We start from the raw sequence: 15,763 nt of genomic DNA, 5'->3' as shown, positions 1-15,763 counted from the left end.
GCGAAATTGCAGTCCTTAAAATATGCTTAATTAGTACATAATACAATCTATTGCGTAAAGGTATTCCTTTGGTCCCCTAATTTTATATAAAGTTTTAGTTTAATTCTTTAATTTTATAAAATATATTTTCAGCCTTTTAATCCTTTTTGTATCCATCATTATTATTTTTTAAAAAACTAAACTTATTATTTCAACATTTGATAATGTTTTATCAATATTTAAAATGTTAATGTATGAAGTTTTTGCTGATAAAAAACAAACGATATTAGGATTAAAGAATTAAAAAGATAATTTATAAAATTAAAAAATCAAAATAAAACCTTACTTAAAGGATTAAAAGTATATTTTAACGCATCTATTATAATTCTATAGATATAAATAATAGATTTTGACAATTTGGTTTACATGTACAAATAAGAATTTTTCAAGAGAGAAACTACAGTTAAGTCTTAAAGAAACCAATTAATTTAAGTTTCAATCAATTTTAAAATACCAACAATAAAGTTTCTTGATCCTTTAATAGTAAAATATCAAATCTAATAATTCTAAACATTTGCAAGTTCAGATTCTAAATTTACAATTTCGTTGTAAATTACAACTTGATTGCCAATAACTTAGAGCCAGTAGACTTTACTATTGCCAAATTTTAACTTGGCTGCTAAATGTTGATTTTGTTAGCACTCTGAAATTGTTAGATTGACAGTTAACTTGAATTAATTGGTTTTCTTGGACCCAACTGTCATTCTTTCCTTTTCAAACCTTTTATCATGCTAAGTCCAAATATTTACTGTAAAATGAAAAAAAAACGGAATATGAACTAATTTACTGGTCTTCATATTGAAAGAGGGAAGGGGGGGGGATGTATATAGGAGACGATAGCATATACAGGCGAAACACTAATTATTCCATACCAATCAATAACGAGATCTCGACTGCATGTGTGTGTATAAGATGACACATCTGCTCAGATGCAAATCCATGTCCAATCACTCTGATGTGTTCCATCCTAATGAAGCACTGATCAGCCAAAAACTAAAACTATACGAAGACGGTTAATTACATACATACATACATACATACATATATATATATATATATTTTATTTACAGGATAGAGGAATCAAGAGCGAACTTCACAACCGATCCAAGTTCATCCCAGTTCTCATACGTCAAGAAGTCGTGATTGGCAGCAGCAGCAGAATGGTTATTAATCCACAAGTAATTAGAAGACGACGAAGAAGAAGAAGCAGTGATTAACTGTGGTGGTTGTGCTTCTGCTTGGCAGTTCATCATCATGAACTGATTATTATTCCTCTGATCAATGTTAGTATTGTTGCTGTAGTTATTGAACACTGTTGGTTTATGCTCATGATGATGGCCATGATCATGATCATGATGATTAACCTGAGAATAATAATGACCATCATGATGATGATGATTGCTTCCTCCAAAATTGATGTAAGCTTCTTTGTTATTGTTGTTGTAGTTACTATGGTCCACAACGCTGCTACTGCTTACAAGTCTTGTGTTCTTCTCGATTGAAGAATATTGACGTTTCGCACCTGCTTGTGGCGATCTCCAGTCTGTTATGTGCTTTCTTGGTGGAACGTTTCGCTTGAAAATTCGGCACAACGTCCATATTTCCTGGATACAATAATCACTCATAAGAATTAGCTGCAGATAATGAATTAACCTTGCAACGAACCACAAACTTGGAAATCTGCAACATTTAATGACTTATCTCGTAATAGAAAGTACAATTCACAATGTTACAATTTGGGTATTCTAGATGATACCAATCATCATCTGGGAACTTGGATACCAAAACATACACACACACACCCCAACTCAATGGATTTTATCAAGGACTGAAACTTACATTATTGTGCCAAACAATGAATGTAATAACATTAAAACATTCTCAGAAATAAATTTCAAGTCCGGTCATATAGGTAAAGGATGATATAATGAGGGGAAGAAGTCACAGGTTATCCTGGTCTCTTCGGGTGAAGACGAAGTACCTTATGTTCATATGGAGAGACCAAGGCCTTAAGACAGAGACAAAATGTGATAAGGGAAGAGGGAAAGTAGTAAAGTTGCTTACAGCTTCTTGGAGGGCGGCGGCGGGGGGATTGACGGTGTTGGTGGCGGCGGCGTCTTGAGGAGAAGGGAGGCGAAACTCGTGCATCATCCAGTCAGTTTTGCAGCCTTTACCTGCACTGCCTCTGTAGTAAACAAGAGTTTTCTTGAGGCCAATGCAATGGCTGGCTTCTCCTCCTAGAGAGTACACAGGCTTGTCTATCCCTGTCGCTTTCCAGAACCCTGATCCCGTCACTCTATTCGGCCTTATGCTGTTCCTGTACTTCCTCCCTCTCTTGCAGAAAAAGTACCACTCCTTCTCCCCTCCCGTGCTGCTCGCTTCTGATGAATAATTTGATTGTTAACATCTTGTAAATCACAAGCTTTTCGCTTTTACATGTTTATATAATTTGCATGAATAATCATGAGCTATATGTATTGGTTTGGAGGGGAAAACCTCTCAGTTGAATGGATCAGAGAACATGCCGTCCTATACGTAAAAGAGAAGGAAAATAAACAGATGAAAACATGGAAAGGAAAGCTGAGAAATTTTGTATAACTGTCAAAGCAATCTTTAACCCATCTCTATTGTTAAACTGTTTTATACGGTAAGTAATAGTATTTTCTTGCCGGGCGTTTAATAATGAAAACCCTACTTTATCTTCTTGCTCTTCTGGTTCATATATATATATATATATATATCTGAAACACTATGATGTAAGGAAGAGAAGAAATCAAATAATTGAACACAGACAAGTAGTAATTAATTCGGAGTGCAAAGTAATATACTTGGAAGGTCCCAGGGATCGTATTTGTAAATATCGATCTGCTTGATGAGTTCGATCCTGATCGGTTTCTTGTCGAGCTGCCTTCGAAGATAGAAACCCACGAGTTCTTCATCAGTGGGATGAAACCGAAACCCTGGAAGTTCAACTTCTTCATCATCGTCTTCCATGAAGTCTTCCTTCCTGAATTCTTCGCTACCCATAGCTTCTCTGATCTCTCCCTCCCTCCCTCCCTCCCTCTCTATCTCTCTCGCTCCCTCTGTATATATTTAATTCGCTTTTCCTCTCCCTCCTTTAAATTCTTTGAGAAGAAGAGTAAAGTCGTAGAGCAATTTCAACAAGTGGAGAACCTTCGATAATGAAGAGAGAGAGAGAGAGTCGTCTGAGAAGGAAAGGTCAAGTCATGAGGGTTGACTTGCATATCCCTGGCTTATAAAATAAAGATAAATATCGTTCGCTATTATTGTTTAATAATTTAATTTAATGTCACCATTTAGGACTTAAATACATAACAATATAGCATTTACTAGGGTCTCGGAATTGTCCCGTTCAAATTCTCTACTTTTCTCCTCTCATATTTTTAACGCCAAAATAGAAAATACTTTTCTCCCTTTTGTCTCGTGATATTCATTTTATTAATATAAGTAAGTTCCAATTAATTATAGATGGTTGAACCGTAAATGCTTGGCAGCATTCAAGTGTTCAACAGAGTTATAGAGGAACATCATTTTGGCGTTGTAATTATATAAGCAGGTCAGTCCACATTCAACATATTGGAATTTGGATCGTGATTTTTTGTTTTTGGCCAACAATTTGGATCATCATTGATTCTTAAAAAATAAAAATAAATTGCGTACGCAGTCCGACCTTAGTTAATGTGCACTTGATATTTGATAGATATGTTCATTATATTTTGTATTTGTGTATGATTTTGGTTGAGTTGAAATTTTCCATTTTTATATAATGAGATGATCATATGATATCCTCTATAATTGAACCATGGTTGAGTGTTAATGTTAGGTACATAATATCATTATAATTATATTGGGGATAAGTTTTTAACTAATATGAATTTTTATTCAAAAAATACGAACTTTTAACTTTATTTAAGACGAATTATGTAGATACATTCCATTTGACTCAACTACTATTGGTTAGCTTTCTTTTATATATATATTGGTTAAAAAAAGAATTTGTATGTTCATTGATAACTTAAAATTTTTAATTAAAATTAATTATATCTGTGGAGAGATTAATTGGTATCTTTTTGCATTCATTGGTTTATTGCTTTCAGCAGAAAACATGGTGCTTCTCGTTCTATGCTCATCGGTATTGGAAAGCTTCAAACTTCAATTGGAAGGCCTTCAAATGGCTCTTATATTCTTACAAGAACATTTTGGTCTACTTAATTTTAGTTGGAACGCATCAGGTTTTAATTTTTTGGATACGGAGTACTTCTTACAATGTGTTTGTTAACGGTGTACTTCCAGCACTATCATACATGATTTTTTTTTAATACAAAGTCACGGATGATCCGTGTATGAAACGAACAAATCAAATTGTATAAAAAATTATAAGGTTTATGCATCCTAATTAAAAATCATTGTAGATTACAAGATTAAAGTTATCCCTAAGCATCATCATGGTCTTTGCATTCATTACAAAACACATTGGTTCTGTTTATCTTGTTTTGACATTGTAGCTCCTATTTCTTAATTATAGTTGCCTTTTTATCGGGGGAAAAAAGAGACAAGGACGAATCATGGGTATTTATCTTTTCTACTTTTTCATTGTCACAATCATAAACGTAATAGATATCTTACTATATGGTGCCCACATCTCATCTCGGCCTCATAGATTCAATTTAACGAGTACAATTTTATTATTTCTTCAAGTAAAATTTATATACTGCATCTAATTAAATGGAAAAAGGCATAATAAATACCACTCCCTTCATCCCGTGCATTTTTTTTAATGAAACCATGCATGTTAATAAAATTCATTAAATACAATTTACAATTTTAACTTTTTATAAACTCTCACACATGTCATTCTTTAATAAGAGATGGAGGAAAGAATATATTTAAGGAGTGAAATAACTTGAGATTAGGGTATAAAAGGAAATAATGAGGTGTAATATTAGGATGATAATAATTAATGAGACTTTATTTTTTTTTCAAAACATCTTACATTTTGGTACATCAAATTACTTTGAAAAATGCATGGGAGAAGAAGGTATTAATTGTATAATTATCAATTTATAAAAAAATAACAACTTTTTCCAGACGAACTATAAAAAAAATCCTTTACCAATAACAAATTAAAGACAATTAGAAGTATTTGCATTTGGGGGGGGGGAGGACAATTCGAAGTGTAAAGAGTAACTGGTAGACTACTTTTAACAAAATTTTCTCTATATATATACTCATTTAATTTCAGTCCTTAATACTCCCTTCATTTTTGAATATGAGAGAAATTATCATGTGTTTCTTTGTTTTTATTTATAAGCAAAAATACAAAATTTAAAAAGTATTTATCACATTTTTTGTAAATTGTTTCTTATAAAGTTAAGGTCTATTTTCAATGGACAAATTTGTTTTATTAAGTATATGGATAATTTAGTTTACATTTTTTAATTTTAGACATAATTATTGTACTTAATCAAAGTAACTTTTTTAAATTATGAGAATTTGTTATTTTCTTCTATATTTTAAAATAAAGGGAGTATATAACAAAGTTTAATTTTTTTTGTCTTTAATGCTCCGAATGTCCTAATTTATAAAATATTTTTGAGCAAAATCACACATACCGATAAATTTAATAGATACACTTTTTTTTATCAACCATTAAATATACTTCACACTTTTTTAAAAAAATATAAATTTTTAAAAATATCATTCGTTTAATACTTTCTTTGATCTTATTTATAGGGTAGAGAGAGAATAATTTTTTGGATCCTATTTATAAGTCATATCATTAAATTTTCACCATAAGTTTTCACTTTTACCCTCATTGTTGAGAAGAAAAAATATATTATTGAAGTATGTATATTTAATATGGATAAAGTTGAGAACTTATTAAATTTTAAGATATAGTTAATAAATTTTAAGGTTTTCCTTAACACTGGTGTAACATGTTAGAAGTAACTTATAAATAAGATCAGAGGAGTACTCTATTTGTGAAAAATATTAAAAGAGAAAGAATATAATAAAGAGGATATTATTGAAAAAGCACCATTAATAAAACATGATTTTTATTAAAGTGTCTTATATTTTGAACCGCCAAATCTTTCTAAAATGTATTATAAATTAGGACAGAGGAAATGTAAGGAAAATTTAGAGCAATTAATTTTATTTTCCAATTTTACCCTTACTTAACTTATTTATTATAGTTTGAATTCCTAGATAATGATTTAGCATGGTCGTTATTTGCAAGGGAAGGTAATATTTAATTTGTGATTTTGAGGACACAACCAACATCTCTTAATAAACGTGAAATTAGTTAACCTTGCCTTGTATAAAAAACTAGAGAGAGCATACTCACTCTATTTTTATTATAAGAAAAACTATTGTTCTTTGTTTTTCAAATATAAGAGAATTTCAATCAATTCATACAATTTAAGATTAGTTAGTCCTGATAATTATGCCTAAAATTAAAAATATTTGGACTAAAATGTCCTTGTAATTGATGTTTATTTTTCTCTAATGTAATGATACTATCCATTTATGATGGACACTTTATGAAAAATATAATTAATGATTCCTAAAATTTATAACTTTGGTTATAATAAGAAAAAATAAGACATAAGGTAGCTTCTCTTTTATTTGAAAACAGAGGGAGTGCTTCGTTGTTTTTTATAAGCAAAAATATAAATTTCAAGAAGTATTTATTTTATTTTTTTTTTAATTGCTCATCAAAAGTAGATAGTATCATTAAATTGGGGGGGGGGGGGCTAAGCATCAATTATAATTGCATTTCAATCCAAAATTTTCTAATGTCAGACATAGTTATTATGATTAATCAATTCTATCTTGAATTGTATGAGTTAATTATTTTTCTCTTATATTTAAAAAACCGATATGGAGTATATGCAAGAATGCAAACTAACACCGAGTCTATATCTTAACTAACGGTTGAAATGAATGCATGAACAGTATAAGTTGCTCTTAACTAATGCACGAAGTTAAATCCTGCCTTCCACTAGAGGGAAGATAATGGTGATGTGAAAAAGGAAGGTGTGAATATCATTTTCAAGACTTTAGTTTTCAGCAACGCATATGGTGTCTGTTTCTTCGTCATACCAAAAGCCAGTGGCGACTATTCATATAGTAGCAAAAGCCATAATAATGTACGTAGAAATTGACAACTATATTTGGCGTTGAATTCAATAAATTTGGGTGCAAAATTCCATTGTCTGTGGACTTTCACAAGCAATAACACCGCCAAACCTCTACCTCAAACTTCCGTTATATTCTTTCTATGCCTATCTTTCAATCTTGCCATTAATATTTCTTGAAATATAATATCAAGTGCTTATATATGATTGAAATTAAACGAGGGAAGGAAGGTAAAGGTGCCCTTGTAATTCAATGACACCTCTGTACTCTCTCCGTTTCAAATAAAGATCAAGAAATTTCAACCAACTCACATACAGTTTAAAAAAATTACTTAATGATCATAATGATTATGTTTGAGATTGAAATATTTAGATTAAAATGCTCTCCTAATTAATGTTTACTTTTTACCATCCATTTATGAGAGACAATTTCAAAAAAATGTAATTGATACTGCTTGAAATTTGTAGTTTTGCTTGTACTAAAAAAAAGCATAACATAATTTCACTTACATTTGCAAACGGAGTATAGTATATGAGGATGCGTGCAACATCTAAAGAAAATGAAAATTTTGAGAATCATGAAATAAAAAATAAAAGAAACAATTACCGACATATTGAGTTTTAGCTATTAATTACTTCATCCAAAGCATATTGGTGATTAATTCACATTTCTCAAAAAATATTAGTTGAAATCTTAATTTTTTAAAAAAGTTATATCTTTTTAATTTTACCTTCATTACACACCATATATAAGTACTTTGATTATAATAATTAAAATTCTAATGCATCATTTTAAATGAAATAGGGGTATAATTAAAAAATAATTATAAAAGTTATTAAATTCTCTATATTTTGGACTACACAAGCTTTTAGAAGATGACTTATATTATAATTCTGAGAAAGTAATAAACTGATTCCAATACTTTTAATAAATTTTTAGTCATCTAGGATTGAGTTGTAATTACCAACATGTGTTACATTGGGTCTAGTGGAAAGTTTGGATATCTACTAGAAGAGATACCCATATTTAATACTCAATTGTGCTTTGAATAAAGCTCCTTCTAAAATAAGGACATTTGTACACAATAAAAAAAGGATTGAGAACCAATTGATCATATAGCTAAAACTTGAAGGGTTATACTCAATTAAACTCTAGACATTGAATTGTAATTAAGTCAAAACTATAAAGATCAAATGAATAATTTAAAATAAAAATAAAATACTGTAGTTTAAAAATAGATTTGGTTAATTTTATGTAAAAGGAAATGTGAATATATATCTTTATTTTAATATTTGGTAGGATAAAAGTAATATGAAAATGAAAATAAAAATTACAAGGTAACTGAAACATGCAGAAGCAGATTAATATTTAAAAAAAGACGGCGATTATATTATGTTAAAAAAATTAATTATAAATTATTGACAAGAATATCGAGATCATTATATTGAAATAATAAAATGAGTATATATATATATTAATAATAATTATTCCAATTGTTTAGAGGGAACAAATTAAAGTCAAATTTAAAGTTCTATAATGTAATTAAAAATAAAGCATCCACATGATTTGAAAATATTGATATTTTGCTGCTCTCTCCATTAATTTCAACATAATATAAAATTCTCGATGCAACTTAGCAATAAATGGCCACAATGCAAAATCTATGAATGAAAATTGGTTGTTTCCATTTTTCCCCGGCCTTGTTCTTCCCCTCCCCTTCTCGGCTTCCTGCCTAAGGCAATATAAACTAAATTAAATTATGGAAGTTTATTTAAAATAATTTAATTTAATTTAATTGATATGTTTAAATTAATTGGAACAAAAAATCTGAAGTTGAACTATTAAAATTTGATCTAAAAAAATTTATATAAACATTGAACAGGAGAAGGAGGAAGATAGAAAAGGTCGGAGCTCCCATTAATTTTTCTGGTCCTGTCAACATCAAGATTGAAGAAAGAAGAAGCAAAATGAAGACAAATGCTTTACCTTGAGTACATAGCGTTGTACTCGGCTGGTTCCTAGACCTACCACGTACGACTATATATAATTATCATCTTGTACAAATAATGTACGTACGGATTGAGGCGAATTCAATTCCATTAGGACTATAATGCTCCGTCTTATAAAGAAAAGCGAGAGAACCATTATTTTAGTTAGTTAGGCTATTGACAAATAGTAGAAAGATAAGAGAGAGATCAGATGCGACGCCAAGCTCTAAAAGTTCAAACGAGCAATTTCCTACAAGGCGGGAGGTTTGAGAATTGAGATAGTTTTACATAACAATCCATCAAAACTTTCTTTGGATGAATGTTAATTTTAATTTAGATGTTCAAATCCGTCTAGAATTGTTAGCTATTTAAAATTTCAGGTACTTTGATCTTTTTGTTTTCTTCATGTTTTTATTATTAGGCTTTAAGGTGTTCATTATTCTCACCTCGCCTCTTCTCTTATTGTAGTCTCTCACCGACTGGATCTGTAAACTTGTCAATAATCCTAGTCTTTTGTTTTCTAATTCAAAATCTTAGCTCATCTCTTTTTTACCTTAACAATTTTTTACATTGTCTAAACAAAGAATATGAAGTACATGATTTTAAATATAAAATTTTAATTTACATCCATCAATCCAAATGGTATTTAATACTTTTTATTGAAATTCTAGAATGCAAATTTATATATATAGTTCAAAACAAAAGAAGGAAGGGAGCTCAAAAGTCCGGAGTGAGATCGTGGTTGTCATAATCAAAATGAAGTGATGCAAGGAAAAATGAAAGATGAAGACAAGGATTGAATGTTAAGAGAGTTATAGTGCAAAATTATTGTAGAGTGTTTGACAAAATGATCGAGAGAGAGAGAAAAGGGAAGGAGCTAGTAGGGTTCCTATACACGACGTGAGACTTTTCGAGGCAACCCTGTAATTGCATGCCAAGAAAATGAAAGGAGGGTACGTGCGTGACCAAGTAGGATACATATATTGAAGTTGGAGAGGATGTGATAGGATTTTCTAGTAATTAAGACATGGTTATAATCAATTTTCAGGAAAATATGATCTAATTAATCCTATTCGCATGCAACTGATAGATTATGAGTTGGCTCGGCCGACATTGTGGGCTTGGTCAACCCATGCTATCATACTACATGTCATCATGCATCATCTATATATTACACTTAATACTATCTTCGATCTTACACACACACATAAGTTACTTTTAAACATTAACTGTTAACAAGTAAAGTTTAATTTTTAACAAGTATCTGATCTGTTCAAATTTTTAGCAGATATTAAATCATTCTAAAAGTTCTTTTATTAATAGTTTCCCTAAGTTATAAACTTAACATATATTAAAAATCTAGGGCAGTAAACTTTTGTTTTTAGAATCTATAAAATTAAGTTTTACCACCTTAATCAATTTTCTTGATATGTGCAAGTTAATTAAAAATATTTTATAATAATAAACGGAAGGAGTATTATTTTGTTGATTATTTTATTTATTTAGGTATATTAAAAATAAACTATAATATGGGGGTGATTCTTAAAATTAATTATTTTCCATAAAGATAAATTGTGAAAAGATTTTGTAATTTATATAATAAAATATTTAAAAAAAGAAACTAAATATAATTTAATCAGAAAATTTTGTACTGGTTAAAAGGGAGAAAAACTGATGACCACACATAATATAAAATCACATAATGAGGAGGGAAACAAATCTTGGCCAAGTCTTGTGGAGGCTTAATTACAAGATAAACACTGTCCGCGAAGGGCAAGATACATATACCCAAAACGTGAGTACGTGGCTCCCGTTTTAATAAGCGTCACGAGATTTTGACTTCCACATAACAAAACGACAAGCACCCTCGTGTTTTTTCTTCGTTTAGGCTTCATTCATATATTTATCTAACTGTTTTGTTGCTGGAATAAGGAAAAGAATGATGTGGGAAATTCTAGAGCACGATCCATCCCTCTCTGGCCAAATACTATTCGCTGTTGTTTGTTGGAATATATGGACTATCCGGTGCAAAAAAGTGAGGATTTGTTTAGTCATGTTTTCTGTTTTTATAAGTTTTTTAAAAAATTATATAAAATAGTTTTTCACAACAAGTTTTAAAAACAAAAAATAAAAAAAAATATGCTTGAATTATTATTTTAAAAAATATATTTAAATTGATGAAATAAAGGGTGAAATTATAATTTATTTCATCAACATAATTGTCATTAATATTGGCATGATATTTTCTGTATTTTTTCTACTTTTTCATAACAAAAAGTAACAAAATACTTAAAAGATGTTCTAGTTTTTTAATTATTCGGAACAATTTTTTGTTCTGTTTTTCATAACAAATAATAAAAAACATATTTTTTATTTTTTACAATAATAAAAAAACTGTTCTAATAAAAGGTAATCATACAGGTCCTCATGTTCAAGCGAAGACATCTCGAAAAGAGATTTTGCTTTAACTACAAAATTAAGAAAAATTATTAGGACCTGCGGCACATTAATTTTGTTTTAACATATTAATATACATGTGGTCCCCCTGTGTTGGATTTTTTCCCCAACAGATGGGCCCTTTCCTTTTGTTATATTCGAGCTCTCATCGCTTTGCAATCGTTCTTGTCTCAATTTGGTTAGATTTTTTTTATTTTAATTTTCAGTCTACAACGTTCTAAAAATCATGACGCATGTTAGCCAGAGGGACTAGATAGTTCAAAGGTTCATTGATTGGATCAGGGGTGAAATTGAGATAATAAGAAAATATATGTACATTAGGTCATAAAAAAAGAAAATATAGTGCATAACTTCAAAATTGTTGGTTACAATTAGTGCCAACAGTGGAAAGAGGTTCGCATGCAAATCCAAGGCCAATAATCAAAGGCTTTGAAATGCAAGACAACGATGGTTTGATTTTTTTATTATTTCCAGGACCGGTTCAATCACTTTTAACACGAATCAATTACTCCCAAAATGAGCCGGTTCAACTCGAATCTCTACAGTCATGGCTGGTTTTTTTGACAAAGCAATACAAAACGTGTTTTGAACCACACTATATGATCTGATTTATCAGTCTATCATTTTCGCTGGCGAGTTTGATTAAGTTTTATGACAGACTAGTTCCATGCATCACAAATAAGAGCGTTCACAAAACTTTCTATTTTGTTATATTTTTAGCCTTACACGTTCTGTTATATGATATCTAGTTTAAAACTTCAATTCAGTACAGCCAAGTAAGCCAAATGAACTTACATAAAAATTCATTAATCAATATCGCATAAAGCGATTAATGCACCCGAATTCGTTTTATTTTTATTTATTTTAGTAAAATACGATAACAAGAATACTATGTCACTTTATCGTAAGTATGATGGAGTAATAGAAGAAAGATGAGGCTTAATTAATCCCGGCAATAAAATACTAGAGGATCATTTGTATTATTAGTCAAATGAAGAATTTTTCTGCACATCATAGAAAGATCTGCAGAATTTTTCAATCAGCAGAACCAATTTCATGTTTTGCCTAACTAATTTAAACTGTAAGACTAGATATAATAAAATAATCAAGCGATTCTACACGGTCTTAAAAAGGGAGAATCGCACTTGGGGCTTACGTACCCTTATATTTATTTTTAAGGTTGTTGTGCTTAGATTAATAAATGCAATAAATGTGTAAAAATATTACACACTCTCCCAAATCTATCCCTCATTTAATGCATCTAAAATCACTATTATTAGTATAGTATATATAAAAAATTATTTCAAGGGTAAAGTAGAAAAAAATATTGAATACTGCTTTAGAATTTTTAAAAGGTATGTAATATGAAATAAATTTTTTCTCTCGAAAGACAAATATAATAAAATGATGGGTGTAATATTGTGGACTTGGCTTCAGGTATATACTCCTAATTAATTATTATTTAGATAATATAACATTGTAGCATAAATTTAAAAAATTCAAAATAGATAATAAAATGGAAATCATATTAAATATTATTAAAAAAATGAACTAGCTATTTTGAATGGCCGGGGACATATACCGCCACGTCACAAGTATTTTGGCCAATCAAAATAGTCAAAGAGATGCGAATAGTCAAAGACACGCTGTAGTCTATAGGAACGACGTGAAAATCAACGAAAATATACGAAGGAGATGATGGAAAAGAAAATGAAGAAGTCAAAGTCCTCAGTCAAATTAAGTGGTTGAAATTAATCATGGTTGGAAGTTGGAACATTCCGAGTTCAGACCAGAGAATCGTTCATTCTTCTTTTGCTGCAGCATTATAATAATAAAATAAATAAATACTCCTTTCAATTTAAAACATTTGTTATTTGAGATAATTACACTTAAATTAAAAATGTAATTAATTTGTAAAAATATGATATATATTATTAAAAATGTCTCTCATTTATGCAAAGCATATACCTCATTAATTAATTTGCTGACAGTATTTTAATGCTTTTAAAGTTAAAATAAAAAACATGTATCGTTGGATAATGATATGGAAGTTTAAAAATAAGGCCAGATAATATGAAACAAAAGTTTTTCTAGGAAGACAAATATTTTAAAATCAAGGGAGCAGCGATTTCAGATTTTTTTTTTATGTATGTTCCTTTAATTCTATTTATAGGACAAAGAGAGAAGATTAAGTTTGATCATATTTATATAACACTTTATTATTTTTTTATATTCATTTCTACATTTCTACCCTTAATGAATACTAAGAAACATTATTAAAAGAGGTAGAGGTGAAAATTTACTAAAATTTAAGAGAGAATAAATAAGGTTTAATTTTTTTAATTTAAATAAAACATATTAAAAATAACTTATAAATAAGAGTAGATAAAGTGTTTATCTAACTTGGCATTGTTGGTCGAGCTAGTGTAGCCTTTTAAGACTGAAATTTCATTTTTAAGTGGTGATAGTTCTTTTTAGAAGAAATGGTAAGTAAAGATCTTATAAAAATATTAATATTAAATTAAAAATTTTAATACTGAAATATAGGAGAAGAAGTATTAAAATTTAGTAATGTTAATATTAAAAATATTAATTTAACGTTAACATTCTTGCAACTTCTTTGTTTGCCGTTCTCCCTTCTTTTTATTGTCATCAATGTCCATTATTTTACGGGCGCTTGAACTACTGCGGACGAGCAGCATGAGCGTGCGTGTTTGTTTGACTATTTTGCTTCCACATTTTCAGAATTCAAACCCGTGATCAACTGATCAAGGGATTCTCACCCATTCACCAACTAAATTAATTTGTCAAACTAACTGAAAGGAAAAAATCAAAAAATTGCTCCAGCTACAAGAAAATGGGTTTAAATTTCGCTATTGAGCTGATAATCTCGTTTAGCAAGTAACTTATATGTATGTATAAATATCTTTAAAAACGCTTTTTAAAATTTAAAAATTTTGACCTGGAAAATATTGAACAAATTAAAATCATCTCTAACTTTTTTTCATAGCTAAAAATATTAAAGAATGAGGAAAGAGAATACTTTTGCAGGTGAAAGTGCTATAGTTTCTTTTTAAGAGATGTTTTCAATTACACGTTTTATTTTTCATAAATTGAATTTAAACAATTTGAGTGTGAGTGTGTAAAAGTAATACTTATGAAAAATTATGGTTTAAATGAAAAGAAGGAATACTTCAAGCTCCCTAGCTAGGAAAATGTAAGGTTTTGGTGCACTCAACTAATTGCGTGACAGAGTTAGTTGGTCAATATCTATAGACTAGGGATCATGAAATTAATTTCGCTACAAAGATAAAAGAAAAAGAAATTAAACAAACTTCCATTCAGAAAATTTTTCTTTTCTTTTTCCATCTCCAGTTTTTTCTCTGGAAACCAGGGGCATGAAAGTCGCTTCTCTAGAAGGATTTAACTGCTCTCCAATTTATTTGGATCATAAATGGACTTTTGGGCACAGAAAAAGATAAATATATATTGTCTTGAATATTACGCTTGGTTCATCTCTAGCTTTTGTTGTTCAGCTAAAACTTCATAATTACCTTCTAACATTTTTACTGAAATTTAAATTTTTTTTTAAAGTTTGTCAACTTTATTGTAAAAGTTATTAAATTTTTAACTTTATCTTTATTAAATATATATATTTTAAAAATAAGGTATTCTGGCATGCAATAAACTTTTTAACATTCAATAAAGACAGAAAGGTAAATATGAATACAATAATTAATAAAATTTTTTATAAATAGGATTAAAACAGATATTCTCTCCCTACCTTATAAATAAGATCAGATGAGTAAATAGTAAATACTCCCTCTCCTCTAAAATATACTCCCATCAAACTACATTATAAGTCATTGTTAGATAATTTACTGATGAATAAATATAACATTTGATTTATTCAAAATACCTTTATTAATTAAGTGAGTGGAATATAATAAAGGTAAATGAACAAATTACTCTTGAACTTTAGATCCAATAACACTATCAATTCTAAACTTATTTATCGTATAATTTGTTCCCTTAACTTTTAAAAATAATGCAATTTGGCCCATGTCATTTAACTTTGACCATTAATTGAACAAAAGATGACATAAAAGAACCCCTGA

General features: G+C 29.3%; 1 protein-coding gene across 1 annotated transcript; it reads right to left on the bottom strand.

Moving 5' to 3' along the window:
- Positions 1 to 879: 879 nt before the first annotated feature.
- Positions 880 to 3,093, bottom strand: LOC129316297 (putative NAC domain-containing protein 94). Its single transcript, XM_054960642.1, has 3 exons — positions 2,868 to 3,093; positions 2,104 to 2,420; positions 880 to 1,643 (listed from the first exon to the last, which is right to left on the bottom strand). The coding sequence occupies exons 1-3, from the start codon at positions 3,064 to 3,066 to the stop codon at positions 1,104 to 1,106; spliced, it is 1,056 nt and encodes a 351-aa protein (XP_054816617.1). The 5' UTR covers positions 3,067 to 3,093; the 3' UTR covers positions 880 to 1,103.
- Between the last annotated feature and the right edge of the window lie 12,670 nt (positions 3,094 to 15,763).

This window comes from Prosopis cineraria, unplaced genomic scaffold (assembly GCF_029017545.1).
Source record: "Prosopis cineraria cultivar Desert tree isolate PC_DT_omini unplaced genomic scaffold, ASM2901754v1 PC7, whole genome shotgun sequence".
Taxonomy (NCBI): Eukaryota; Viridiplantae; Streptophyta; class Magnoliopsida; order Fabales; family Fabaceae; genus Prosopis; species Prosopis cineraria.
This window is presented reverse-complemented; position numbering and strand designations above follow the sequence as displayed.